At 43.2% G+C, this 14877-nt stretch overlaps 1 protein-coding gene across 4 annotated transcripts in view; it reads left to right on the top strand.

Annotated features, from left to right (window-relative positions):
• The window catches only part of Pld1 (phospholipase D1), a 198038-nt gene that overhangs the window by 122733 nt on the left and 60428 nt on the right, over positions 1-14877 (top strand). For 2 of the 4 annotated variants that reach the window (XM_006232206.5, NM_001399082.1), the window contains 5 exons: positions 2697-2807; positions 5605-5805; positions 6960-7173; positions 7947-8060; positions 14675-14803. In XM_006232206.5, coding sequence (XP_006232268.1) covers positions 2697-2807; positions 5605-5805; positions 6960-7173; positions 7947-8060; positions 14675-14803 — 769 coding nt within the window. The remainder of the gene's footprint in view (positions 1-2696; positions 2808-5604; positions 5806-6959; positions 7174-7946; positions 8061-14674; positions 14804-14877) is intronic. The other 2 variants (XM_063281317.1, NM_030992.3) reach the window with 1 other exon arrangement.

The raw sequence follows: 14877 nt of genomic DNA on the forward strand, positions 1-14877 counted from the left end.
ACCATAAAGGAATGAGTTTTCCTTGCCATTTATAGAGTTTGTGACTGTGTTGTAACACAGCTTGTAAAAGAAAAGAAATCATGGCCTTATTATCATGGGAATCTGCCATGAATTAGCTGTTTATTATAGGTCTAAGCATAAGTATGTAAGATAAACCCCAGTATAAATCACATTAAATTACTTCCTTGTTAGCCATTGGTATTTAAGATAAAAGTAGGCAGAGCTTCTTTCTATTTTATTTCCTTTAGAGTCACTTTGGTCAAGTGAGAAAAGACATGGTATGAGAGAAAATGCCAGGTGTAATAATTAGAAGGTATCAGTGCAGTCCATTAGAGTTCACATCTTCATTATCTAAAGATCTCCCAGTTACTGCGGTGAGTGGAAACTGCAGGAATTAGGCCAAGCACCTAGTATGAAATCCTGCCCTTCATGCACGCTATGTTTTAAACTCCATAAGTAGAATTTGGAGGCCTGGAGAGATGGGTCGGTGGTTAAGAATGTTTGCGGCAAAATCATGAGGACTTGATTTCAGATCCATGTCCACACAGAACTAGCTGGGCACAGTTTAGTGTGGCGTCATCACCCCTATGCTGTGGAGGCAGAAAGAGGAAGATGGCAGGGCTTTACTGGCTCACCAGCCTAACCAAACAGTGAACTCCAGCTTCAGGGAGAGACCTGCCACAAAGGAGTAAGGGACAGGGGGATAGAGGAGTGCACAAAGTGCCTTTCTCTGTTGTTCACATGCAAGGGACCCTGTGGGAATGTATGAGTGCTGCATGCCTACCACACGCACTATACACACAACAGAATTAGTGAAACACTCTCAAAGGCAAAGCCGAATTTCATGCATTTGAAATAAACGAGGAATGGCCTCAGGTATAACCACATATTACTTAGGTTGAAATTTTGGGTTGTAAACTAAGTTGTATTTCCCCCTAGTGTCTTCTTCAAAGCACTGACCATAGTTCAGTGCTAAAGTTTCAAATATTTAAAAGAACAGATCACAGGAAAAGAATACAACCTGACTTTCCTTTTGACCCCTCAACTAGTGTTTTATTAGAAAGTACTGCCTGGCTAGTATCAGAAATCAAGCTGTTCCCTTCTTTCCCACATTTTTATGTGCTTATTTCTTTATTCATATTATGTGTGTGATAATCTCTTTAAAAGATATTTCTAATTTTTAATTACATGTTCGTTGTGTGAACATGCATACATGCACACAGTATTTACAACGGCCTGAGATGTGTATCAGATCCCCTGGAACTAAGGCTGTGCGGCACTCTGGGTTCTGGGAGTGAACCTCTCATCCTCTAGTGTGGCCTGCTCACTTCTCTCTAACACATCATTCTTTAAAATAGATGTGTGTGTGTGTGTGTGTGTGTGTGTGTGTGTTTGTGTGCGTGCATGCTGCAGCACAGGTGTAGAGGTTTTTTCCTACCACCTGGGTTCTCCCTCAAGCTGTCATCAGGCCTGGCCACAGATACCTATATCTGCTGAACTAGCTTGTGCTTTTGAATTTGATTATAACAGTAACTGAACAGTCACCGTGAGCAATAACAAAAACATTCCTAAGGCCAGGTGTTAGCTACAGAAGTAGAATTTCATGCATGTGTATACACGCACGTGCAAACAGTTGTGCCAAATAGGTTAATTTTGGGGGTTTTTGTTGTCGTCTTTTCAGAATAAGGGTGGTGTGTCTTCTAATACACCTCATAAACACCTGATTGTATATCTAATGTCCTGCCAAAACCATAGACTCATATTAGCTGTAACTAGTGAAATGATGTGGTCTTATAGGAAATTCACATACTCTATCATATTGACCGAATAACAGTGGGAAATGTATTTCTGTTATGTACTACCTGAAGGCATGGACTCTTAAGGCATTTGAAGCTGTAGTGTTGTGAGAACACGTGGCTCTTGTTGGTCAGATGGTACAAGTCAGTAGGAGTTCGCCAGGTGCTTTCTGCTTTAATTTGACAGTGAACAGCTCTAGCTGTGTTCTTTTGGCCCACTGTCTAGGGGCAGATCTGTGTTAATTTGTGTGTCCATGTTACACTTAGCTACTGGTAAGAGAAGTCCTTTTGCTAGTGATGTAGACATTCAGTGTCTAAGTGCGAGGTAAGACTTAGCACATTCATCTTTGAGGAAATCAATATTTTTCAGGAAAGAAAAATCTTACTTAAGCTCCACCCTGAGACATTTAGGGAACATTTGGCACTGGCTGTTGCTTTGAAGGCTCAGGTCACAGTTTTCCTGGGTGATAAGTGAAAGGCACTGCAGCTACTGGACACTTTCAGGCACTGAGGCACTGGTCTCTGCATTCTGGATGTATTATTAGTACAGTACCAACACTCATGTGATTAAATGTGTATGAAGGGAAGGGGTGGTTTAATTGATATATATATATCAAATTCAACCCAAGCTGGCCTTGAACTCTCTCTATTCCTAAGCTTAGCCTTGAACTCTAGTTTCTCCTGACTCTACCTCCCAAGTGCTAGAATGACCAGTATTTGCCACCACACCTTTTAGGTTTTTTGTTTGTGTCTTGATGTAATGTGTGTCACTCTGTGTACTGTCTGTTTGCTAATTATTTTCATACCGCTTTGCAGAGTAAAGGAAATCTAACACAGGGAAAGGAAGAAGGGAAGGGGTCATAACTGTCTCGGTGCTCATTCCTGTCTTTCTTGTGACAGCAACAAGGTGTGCGGATTTTCATAATGCTTTACAAAGAGGTGGAGCTAGCCCTCGGGATCAACAGCGAGTACACCAAGCGGACTTTGATGCGGCTGCACCCCAACATAAAGGTATCCTGGAACCAAGGATTACTCTCCCACGGTGGCCATTTCTGAGTAGATTCCCTTCATGCTCATTTTGAATGAACAGCATCAAATCTTCTGAAATGCAGACAGTATTACACTTTCTTGTATTGCTTTCCAAAATTAGCATGCAAAGGCATGTAAATCACACATACATACCATATTTCTATTGAACCCCTTCTCCATCTCCTTTGCCTAGCATCCTGCTCCCCTATGCAGTGCAGCAGCCCACACCTGTGATCTCAGCACTTGGAAAGCAGAAGGAGAATTGTCATAAGCACAAGACCAGTCTAGGTTATGAAGTAAATGATAGGTCAGCCACAGTTACATAGGAGGACTCTTTGTGTGTGTGTGTGTGTGTGTGTGTGTGTGTGTGTGTGTGTGTGTGTGTGTGTGTGTGTATGTGTGTGTGTGTGTGTATGTGTGTGTGTATGTGTATCAGAGAGAGAGAGAGAGAGAGAGAGAGAGAGAGAGAGAGAGAGAGAGAGAGAGAGATTGATTATGTGAAAGTAGCCAGGGCTCTGGGGTCAACAAGAAGAGAGAGAGAGAATGAGAAGGAAGTCTGGTGACATCACGTATAATGAAACCTATCATTCTGCATGTTCACTTAAAAATAAAATTTAAAATGGGTTTTTAAGATTTATTTATTTGGGCTGGAGAGATGGCTCAGTGGTTAGGAGCACTGACTGCTCTACCAAAGGTCCTGAGTTCAAATCCCAGCAACCACATGGTGGCTCATAACCATCTGTAATGAGCTCTGATGCCCTCTTCTGGTGTGTCTGAAGACAGCTACAGTGTACTTACATACAATAAGTAAATAAGTAAACAAATAAATCTTTAAAAAAGATTTATTTATTCATTATATATAAATACACTCTACCTGTCTTCAGACATACCGGAAAAAGGCATTGGATTCCATTACAGGTGGTTGTGAGCCACTGTGTAGTTGCTAGGATTTGAACTCAGGACCTCTGGAAGAACAGTTAGTGCTCTTAACCACCGAGGAATCTCTCTAGCCCCTTAAAGTGTTTTTAAAGGAAGAATTCAGGGTGGTGTGGTGGTTCCCACCTTTAATCTAACCACTAGGCAGAGTCAGGAGGATGTCTGTATTGGAGGACACACTTGTCTATACAGTGAGTTCCAGATTAACCAGAGCTGCATAGTGAGGTCCTATTGGAGGAAGGAGATGGGAGGAGCTGGAAAAGGAGAGGAGGAGGAGGAGGAGGAGGAGGAAGAGGAGGAGGAGGAGGAGTCAAATTAAAATAAAAGAACATATCAAAACTGATAGAAATTAGCAAAGTACAAAGAGGGGAGATGTTTATAACCATAAACAATTCGTTAGAAAAGAGAAAAGGTCTCAAAATGTCAGTTTAATCTTAAAGCTTTAAGGATCCAGACAAAGGAGAACAAAGCAAACCTACAGAGAGCAGAAGGAAGGAAATCACAAAGGAAGCATTGTCCCACCACTGGCAGAGCAGGAAAAAAAAAATCGGTGGAACCAAAAGTTGGATCTTAGAAGGATTGACCAGTTCAAGAAACAAACTGTTATGTGGAAGAAGAAAGGAAAAGACTTTCTGAAAGGAAGAGTTTCTGAAGGCAAGCCATTAAAGAGGGGCCTGGGGAAGAATCCACGGGAGTGGTAAGGATTCCAGAGATTCCGTGAGCACAGGCACACCCAGTAGTAGGGTCACCTGCCTACGAGGCTAACTTGGGAAGAGGAATGACATCTGGATAGATGCAGCCAGTCAGGAGATTGATCAATAACTAAAAATCTCTCCCCAGGGGTCCCTTTGATGACTTCACTGATGAGCTCTACCCAACAGTTAGGGAAGGCCTATGTCGGTCCTTCTCAAATATTTTCAGGGACCCAGGAAGGAAGACTGGCCAGCTCATTACTTTGGAAAAACTGAATGATGCACACTAAAACTGGTCATGTGGTAAATTTCATGTTGTATATATTTTACCACAATATATGAAAGTGTTAGCCAATATTCTTAGGGTCATCCTAATTCCAAAACATAGGATCATATAGGGGGTCATCCTGGAGCAGTTGGTCAGTTTTTCCTAGTACCTTCATGTATCTGTATGCTTGTATCATTGGGATACAAATATAATTTCTTCTTTTTTGTTGTTTCTTTGTTGTTTTGAGCCTGGGTTTCTCTGGCTGCCAGGAACTTACTTGGTAAACCAGGCTGGCCTCACAGAGAACCGCTTGCCCCCTGCCTGCCTGCCAAATGCTGGAATTAAGAGCCTGAGCCACAACCCCCAGCACAAATATACCTTATAGATGTCTTCCCACATGTGTGTGCTTGGTTAGGTGTTTTATTTATTTACTTATTGATTAATTAATTAATTTATCCCGAGGGTTACCCTTGGAGGGGGTTGAAAGAGAACCTACAGTTATTAGACTAACATAGCTTTAATGGTTGCCATTCAAGTCAAATGACAATTTCTTCAAAATATCTCCTCTGGCTGAGAACTTAAACCATAAGAAGGCACATGGAGGGGCCTGCACCTGGAATCCAAGCATTTAGGAAGCTGAGACAAGATCTCAAGTTCAAGACCAGCCAGGGTAATCCTCAAAAAGAAAAAAAAATGGATGCAAGTCTTTCTCTGCTAATACTGAGAATAAAATTCGAAGTTTGAAAAACTCTCTTTGGCACTTCTAGAATACCTTTTTGTCTCTGAATTTCTTGGAAGAGTATTTTTCAAGGAGAAAGCATCCCTATCTATTGTGATGTGAAATTTATAAAGTGCATTCTCTGTGGATTTCTCCCATCTCCAGGTGATGAGACACCCAGACCATGTGTCCTCCAGTGTGTATCTGTGGGCTCATCACGAGAAGCTCGTCATTATCGACCAATCGGTGGCGTTTGTGGGTGGGATTGACCTGGCCTATGGACGGTGGGATGACAATGAGCACAGACTCACAGATGTGGGCAGTGTCAAGCGGGTCACCTCAGGACAGTCTCTGGGCTCTCTCACAGTGAGTACCTGGCGCCTGTGTGGGACAGCTCGAAGCTGGCAGGCTTGTCTAAACCCATATGCATAGCATAACTGAAAACTGACAGGCTTGTCATAAGTAGCGTGACTGACCCAGTAATGCAGAGCTGGCTTGGAGCAGGGAGCTAACTAATAACTTCTCAAAATACCTGCCAATCAAGAGCTGCCAAAATATCTCCATTTGCTTATGCACCTGCTTTGTGTTTCAGCTCTACACAATATATTGCAATGTATTTCTTGCAAGACTTGATGGGCTCTTATTTATAGATGGGAATATCTATCAGTTGCTTTTCTGGGGGTTGAAAGAAAGAGCACTGCACTGACTAGCATATTCCTTAGCTCTTCTCATTGCTGGGACCAAGTACTCCACAAGAAGCAACTTAAGGGAGGTAGGATTTGTTTTGACCTGCAGGTTAAGGGGTATTAGTGGGTAAGGGGTGTTCCTCAGTATGCTGAGGAAGGTGTGGAAGCAGGAAACTGTCCCTTGTGCATCTCATTACAATTGCAGTTAGGAAGCACAGTGAAGACAAGTGCTCAAACCTCAAAGCCCACCCACAGTGATCCCCCCCCTGCAAGGTTCCCCCTCCTAATGCCTTTCAAAACAGTGCCACCAGCTGGGGACTAAGTGTTAAACAGCCAGTGGGGGACATTTTGCATTCAAAAGATGCGCAAAGGATTAACAGAGGAAGTCATGGTTAATCAGAGAAGTTGGGTAGTTTAACAATGAATTTAAATAGTGTAATGACTGGGAGATAAAGGGGTTAGGAAAATGAAGTTCAAGTTTTACTTAGGCATTGTGGCATGCACCTTTAATCCCAGCATGTGAGGGACAGAGGCTGATGGAGCTCTTGAATTTGAGACCAGCTTGGTCTACAAAGCAAGTTCCAGGAAAGCCATGCCTAGAAAGAGAGAGACCCTGTCTCATAAAACAAACAAATAAACAAACAAACAAGAACAAAAATAAGCAAACAAAAGAATTTGGCTTGCTAAAGAAGAATCCACAGCAGGGCTCATTTGGCCGACCACCTGAGACTCTAGGAGAGTCTGTTCTGGGGCAACCACTTGTTAACTGCCTCTTAGCTCTAATTAATCGAAAGCCCATTGTAGTACATTTCATGCTTGGTCTTTTTTTCTCAGGCAGCATCAGTAGAGTCTATGGAATCCTTAAGCCTCAAGGACAAACATCAATCTCATAAAAACGAGCCCGTCTTAAAGAGTGTCAACGATACCGACATGAAACTGAAAGGCATAGGGAAGTCCAGGAAATTCTCCAAATTTAGCCTCTATCGCCAACTTCACCGCCGTAATCTGCACAACTCGGACAGCATTAGCAGCGTCGACAGCGCTTCCAGTGAGTCACGGCTTCGCTAGAACTTCCGTTACCCCGTGACCCTGTGGGTCTCGCAGCCCTTGCCTATTTGCTTTAGAAAGATCCGTGGTGGCAGTCAATGGACGATGTGCAAAGACTGCCATGCATCGTGTGTGCCACCATGGCACTGTGACACTGTGTTTTGAGACACTGTGTCTCAGCTGCGGCCCAGGCTGGTCTCAGACTCACTATGTGATAGAGACCGATTGGAGCTCTTGTTTATCCCAGATTGGGATCACAGGTCTCACCTATTTTAGAAGGTTCTGGGGGTTAAACCGGTTCTGGGTGTGCACTCAGGCACTCTACCAATTGAACCTTGTGCCCAGTCTCTTTTGCCTCATCTTAAAAACATATTTATTATTAATACAGTGTAATCATAGCCACTATTGATACTTTCGATGGTCGCATAATGACTAAAGCTTTCTAAAATATGCCAAGCTATAAAGAGAAAAAGAGCATTACGTATTCTTTATAAACCTTTCATAGGATAGATTTATCTTTTTCAGTCAGAGATATATGAAGCTTGTAGCAGCAGACATCAGATATCCTATATCGTATGAATTTACTACTCTTTGCAAATCTTGCTTAAAGTGCTGTGATTTTTCAATCACACTAGCTCGTATGGCTGACTTTATAGACCTGCTTGTTCTGAAGAAGATTAAGCATGCTTTCAAGTTTATAAAATTTGATACATAGATGTGTATATGAAAATACATTTCTTTGTAAAACAAAAAAGAACTCTCAACTTTCTCCAGGTTATTTTAACCACTATAGAAGTCATCAGAATTTAATCCATGGGTTAAAGCCCCACTTGAAACTCTTTCGCCCTTCCAGTGAGTCTGAGCAGGGCCTCACTAGGCACAGTGCTGGTAAGTGACTGGCTAGTGTCAGAACCCCATGGGCTTCAGCTTTTGCTGCTTCCTCTGCTGCACGACCACAGTGAGTGTGTGTCCATGTCGTCTTTCTGCTCAGTCCTCTTGTCCATATGGCAGGTAGGACTTGCTCCATGTAAGTGCAAGCTCTGTACATCTGAGGACCTACTCTCTCTAGCGGTGAAGAGAAACACAGTGAACAGCTCAAGGTGTACAGGCACACACACACACACACATACACACACACACACACACACACACACACACACACACACGCCCCTCTCTGTGCCAGGCAGAAGGACTTCCTCTTGCTGACCTAGGGAAATGTTTTGAGTAGGGAGCCTGTCTCTTGGATCTGACAGTACCTGGAGAAGGTAGGTGAGGATAGGAAGGTGTCGGAGGGGAAGGAAATGAACCCAGCAAAGGCCTGTGGATGGAAAAGGCCAACGTCTTACCTGTTCCCTAGGAAATGCCACTTGCAGCTAAGCCATGTGAATGGTGTTAAAAGGGTGCACTGAGTCAGAGTCCCAGGCAAGGTGGGGAAAAGGCCACATCGTTTGTTGGAAAAATCTTGAGAGTTTTTGAATAGAACTAGTTACATGGGGATGGTTAAAAAATGTTATCTGATACATTTTATGGGAAGAATCAGATTCTTGAAGAATGAATTAATCAGAGCCCAAATTATGGAGCTGAGAATGAAGAAGGTTTTGGCTAACGATCTCAGGATGGAGAATCACTACAGTAAGTCACAGGCCAAGTGTGCAAATGCTCGGGCACTGCCTCAAATGCTTGTGATGCTTGACAGGGATCGGATCTCCTTTTCACAGATAAGAGAACTTGACTAGGATGGTGAGAGATTTGCCCAGTGCAGTCCAGTTTATCAGCATCTTCGTGCTCGGTATTCACGTGTCTAACTTAGAAATGCACACACCCATCCATCTTGGTTATTGGCTCAACCCTAAGGCTAGAATTCTTCTGTTCTGCTAGATTAGAAAGCTGGAGCCCAGCTGACAGGCCTGGATGAGTCCCCAGGACCCCTGACCAGTGAGGCTGGAATTTGAAGAGTGGTTCAAACATTCTTCAGGAGCCCAGCTATTAACTTATTTTTAATCATATGTTGATTTTTCTGTGCTTATATGTATATGCATAGGCCGCGATATCTGTGTGGAGGTCAGAGAACAAGTGGCAGGAGTTGTTTTCTGTTTCCTCTATCTATGTAAGGTCAAGGGATTGAAGTCAGGTCTCTAGGCTTGGTGGTGAACACCTTTATCTGCTGAGCATGGACCCAGACCTTGCAGTTTTTAAGGGCATTAACTACATGTCACAAACCAAAGCTAAGTGTAACTGGTAGTTTTGTAAATTCTAACAATATTGATACACAATTAAAAATGGAAAACGTCATATGGAAAATGTCTTAGCCATTTATCATAAGGCTAGTTCTTGACTGACCTATGGGTTTATGGACAATTTTCACCTATATCTGTTTGTATCTGTGTGAGCCTCAAGGTTCTTAGGGCTGGAAACTTCTGGGAAAGTGAGGTGACCGAGGTACCTATAGCCTTAAAGAAAAAATTAAGAGCAGGTCCTAAAGTGTCCATTCTGGTGTGTGTGTTTGCTGATTTATAATTGAGGTTCCAAATGAGATGGGGAATAAGGTTGCAGAAGTGTGGAAGAGGAGGTCTGTACTTTGGTGCATACAATGGAGCAAGTGGGACGGAGGCAGAGAGGTATCTGACACGTTAGGCCAACTCTTGGCTGAGGGCATGAGACCCACGTGATGATCAGAGGACCCGGTGCTGGTGGAAAGTATTGTTGGCAATGCGTTCACTGTCTCCTCCACTCAGTGACTGGAGACAAGATTGGTTTAAGAGAAAAAGAGGGAGTAAACAGCACAGGTTTTAGACTCTGAAAATGATAAGGAAATGGGGTTGGGGGAGGCTTAATCCTGAGTCCCCTGAAATACAATATGTACTGCTAACCACTGAGCCATCTCTCCAGCCTCCCCATGTACTTAATTGAATAAATATGTGCTAAGCTCCTATGACATGCCAACCACTGCCCTAAAGACTATGGATGAAACGAATGTAACAGATGAAATGCAGTTAGCAAGCTGAGTGATAAGGACACGGTTGTACACACAGATAGATTGTTGCACACAATTATCACGGAGACCAATGGGGTGAGAGCAGAGGGACGAATTAAATATTTTATGTAACCTGAAGAAAGAATGGTACTCTTACAGCTGGGTTTCAACTGGAGATTAAGAGGAAGAGGAAGAGAAGATGAAGCCATCCGGGGAGGTGTCTCAAGCAGAATCAATAGCAAATTCTAAGAGTCCACGGCAGGGGGGAGGATTTGGAGCTTCTAGAAAGCCTGTGAGGATGGGAGAAAAGCAAGAAGGTAGTGGCTGGGTGGGTTATAGGCAGCTTTGTGGGCTCCTGTAAGGACTTCAGCTCTGGGGAAGTCAGTAGAGAGTGTTAATGTACAGAGAGCCACACAGAATGGGCTCCCAGGATGTCTTGCCACACAGAGGCTAATATGCAGAGTACAGTTGAGACCACTTCAGAGTTTAACCAGAGAGACTGCACTAAATTTAATCCCTCTTAGTGAGGTCAGTAACCATCGTAGACTTTGTAATTATTGCTTTTAAGTCACTCAGTTATTCTCAAGGAATTTTTTATTCTTTTCAGAATTATGTAGTAAGACATTGAAGTCCAGGTTGATATTGCTTTGCTTGATAATGTATTAAACACAAAATTTGATCCCCTTTCCATTTAGGAAGCATCCACTGATCTTTCCTTTGTAAGTAATACTGAGCAGATTTCACATTGATCAGGGTAATAGAAAAGCTAAGGCTTCTGGAGACTCATGTCTGGGCTGCAGTACACAGGGATGTATAAGACTCTCTGAGTTCCCTCAAGATGCTTACCTCCGGCAGACATGGTGGCATGTGTCTTCAGTCTTAGCCTTTGGGAGACAGAGACAGAGGTGTGTAACAAATTCAAGGCCAGCCGTTCTTACATAGTGGGTTTAAAGACAACTAGGGCTCAATGGGCCCCATCTAAAAACAAAACAAGACAACAACCAAAAAGAACACTAAAGAACAAAAAAGGTGTATTGTCTGCTGGTTGATAGTGAAAAGTTTAAAATACTTTACCACTTAGCGCAGGGGTAACATCATCGCTCAGTACTCTGCTGCAAGTGAAACCATCTTAACAGAGCCAAAATAAGATCTCAAACCCTAATACACCACTGGAAAGCTACAAAGTTTGAAGACTGTACCTTTTCCAAACCACACAACTCATTCAGGACTTGGGTTGGAACCATCCTTAGATATAAATATAGACTGAAAAGTAAGGTGTTGGGGATGTCGATCAGTGGAGTACTTGCCTAGCATGCGTGAGGTCCTGGGCTCAAGTCCTCCTTCTACAAAACATTTGGAAGGTGTAGCCTAAGAAAAGAGAGAAGTGGTTTCAGGATAATGTTTTATCTTAGGGCATAGATTTGGCAAATACCAAAAGCATTTATTTTCACTTCTCAGCCCTAAGCATTCAGAGGTTTACGAGAAACCCCTGGAGTCAGGTGTGCTTCAAAAACTGGAATGTTCTAGGGTTTAGGAAGGTAACCTACTGTCCGTAGCTTATATGTAGACCCTGTGTTATGTGGAATTACCATCAGGCCCCAGAAACACAGGGAACATACATGAATAGGTGCATAGTGTAGCATGAGTGGACCAGTGCACCTAGTCAGTTCAGGTAAGTTTCTGATGGCAAATTCTCTATGTAGATACCATTGAGTTTTTAGAGTTCTGGAACTAGGGGGTTATGGTTAAAGATTAACCTATGTGAACTGGGCTGGAAGACTAGCCTTAGGGAGGCTTTAGTGAGTCAGGCTAAAAAACGCTGGAGAAAGTATGGGGGACGTTGGTCAAAGGTAAAGATGCATGAAGAGTATACTTGATCCAACTAGGTTGTGCCAATGTGCTCAAGACTAAAGTAGATGGAAATTTCCAGAAGGATTATTAGAATTCCATTATAGTTTGGGAAGTGGTGATGGGAAGGATGTGAGGGAGACAGTTGGGCAGAGAAGAGGAGAGCAGCACAGGGGCCTGGGAAGGCTGGAACTGAGTCAACCTAGAAGGGATTGATGCTATAGGATGCTCGCAATTTTACTCTTAGGTGTGACAGCAAGGTCAGGTGACTTCCGGAAAGAATGGGAAGCTGCCTCTGCTGCAAACATTAGCTGCTGACAGACAGGGGTGCAGAAAACTGGCAGGCAGGAGATACCCAAGTAGGAGGCTTGCAATTGTGATGACATCATTTGGGAGCCAGAGATGGTGCCTCAGGGTCAGTTCACAGAGGTGTGTGTGTGTCTGGCTGCTTCTGTGTGCTGTTAGAAGGATTGCTTGGAATCCTTGAGCCTGGCCTAGTAACAAAAGCATATCTGAACTGTGGGCATCTGAATTTGGTTACTACCAGGGTCATTTTCTTAAGACTAGAAATTTACTTTCCTTTTGTTTTCCAAATGATAGCTGGCTCTCATAATATTTCAATGAGTGTACATGTTAAAACCTTGGCTTCATTTCTCAGATTGATGAAAATGAACCATATATATGGACATATTTGTAATCACCACACACAACTAATACTGTATCTCAAACTTAATAATTACTTGTTTGTGTTTCTTAATTTTTTATGGAACTATGTGGGGGTCTTGGGAGGAGTACACATGTGTGTGTGCAGGGCACTGGAGGGCTGTGGAGATCAGAGAACATTTTGGGAGATCCAGTTCTTTCTTTTTACCGTATGAGTCCCAAGGACTGATTCATGGCCTCAGGTACCTTTATCTACTGACTGAACCATTTCTCTGTGTCTATGTTTTGTAAATTTGACTTATCTATTTCATGTTCTCACTCTTTCTGTCCCTCATGTACTCCCCTCTCCCACACCCCTTCCCCAACATATACCATGCTCAATATGAGAAGCCTATAGGGCCACGACAGGTTACCTGTGTTCTTTCCTTTAGGCATACATAGCAGGAAAGCCAGTGGCTGGCAGAAGATAACAGAAGTCTGTTTCAAACATCCATTGGTTTTGTTGACATTGACAATTTAAACCATTTGTACACAATATTTCCAACAACCTTTGGAAAGTTAATTAATTCTGAGATCGAATTATTAGCTGTGTGTGGTAACTACACAATAATATTTGTTCTGCAAACATCTTCTAATTACTTCCTGAATGCTGGGAGCTCCAGCAGGAGGTGAAGGGATACAGTGCCTACTCTTTATCGACTGTTGGAGGAGGGATATGCATTCCGAGTTTATGTGATTACATGGCTTGGATCAGAGGCCTTAGGTGGTTTTCAGACAGGACACCATAGGTGTCATTGATGCCACTCCCTGCAAGAGTTGGCTCTGTCTTTTGAAACCAGGCTGATATGGCTCATGAGGAATGACTAAGAGATCAGGCCAAAGGGAGGGAAGAACATTCTATGCAGAATGGGTAAGTAACATGCAAACAGCACAGAGGCAAGGCAGATTGACCTGTTGAAACACAATGAAAAAATAAAGCAGGTGAAGCCAGGGACTAAGCCAAGGGAAAACAAGGAATCAAAAGACAGGTGGCTGTCAGCTTGGGAAGCAATTCCTGCACACACTAATCCCTCAGCACATAACCACCTTACACAGTAGGTGGTTCTAGAGAGGTTTTTAAACAACTCAGCCTTTTACAAAGACAGTTCCTGAGGTGATATGGAGTGGTAAAATGTGGTGGCCTTTCATTGACTACTTCAAGTGGTTTCATTATTTAACAATCGTTCTTGCCCCCCAACCCTCATGCACACCTATGTGGCTAACATCTCTGTGCCAAGCACTGTATGTGATTCCGGTTCCGTTCTTCCCTGCTTTATTGTCTCATGGCTGACACATCCCCAAAGCTTTAACGTGAGGTATCTGTTCTTAAATAGAGTGGTCCATTCGGCTCTTTGTGGAACGCTACTGCTGCTTTAGTGCCTTGATTGTAAGCTTCTGCCTGCCATATTTTTATGGATGATGTTTGTGATTTTAGGAATATAGGATGTTAAAGGTTGAAAGTTCTTAGTTGTCATCTAGTCTGATTCATACTCTTTACCTAAGGCCTTATGACCCCAAAAGTTAAAAGCTTGGTGTCATGGACCTCGCTAATTGTGGGGCTGGAACATGGGCTGCCTGTTAACATGAGACTCGTGCTCTTTGAGTTGGAATGCCTGAGGTATCCACTGTATTGGTAAGGGAAGAGGTAGCCTTGGGTCCTGTTGTCTCTGACTGGTGTAGTCTATCCTCCCCTGGCTACAGTGTTCTCCTGGAGCCCGGCCTAGGGAGTTCTCTCTTTATAGTTTACTCTGTGGGCCATTTTTCCTGACATGTTAGGCTTTGAGAAGAAGCTGTTCAACTGACAAGAATGTTAAATTCCATGGTATGATGATAGTTCTTGATCAAATGGGCATAGGCCATCCTGGTAAGGACTCAGAAAGAAAAGTGAGCGAGTGTTAAGTGTCTAATAAGGAACCAGGAGGTTCCTCTCTGGGCCTACCCATCTCTCAGTCTCTGAGCCAATCTTGCATGTTCACAGACACCGGCTCCATCCGAAGTGTGCAGACAGGAGTGGGAGAGCTCCATGGGGAGACTAGGTTTTGGCATGGGAAGGATTACTGCAACTTTGTCTTCAAGGACTGGGTTCAACTGGACAAACCTTTTGCTGGTGAGTATGGGGGTGATGACGACTGCAGGTTCTATTCTGTTTTTCACTTTGGGGCATCAGAAGTATGCACGTGC

Source organism: Rattus norvegicus, chromosome 2 (genome assembly GCF_036323735.1).
Source record: "Rattus norvegicus strain BN/NHsdMcwi chromosome 2, GRCr8, whole genome shotgun sequence".
NCBI lineage: Eukaryota > Metazoa > Chordata > Mammalia > Rodentia > Muridae > Rattus > Rattus norvegicus.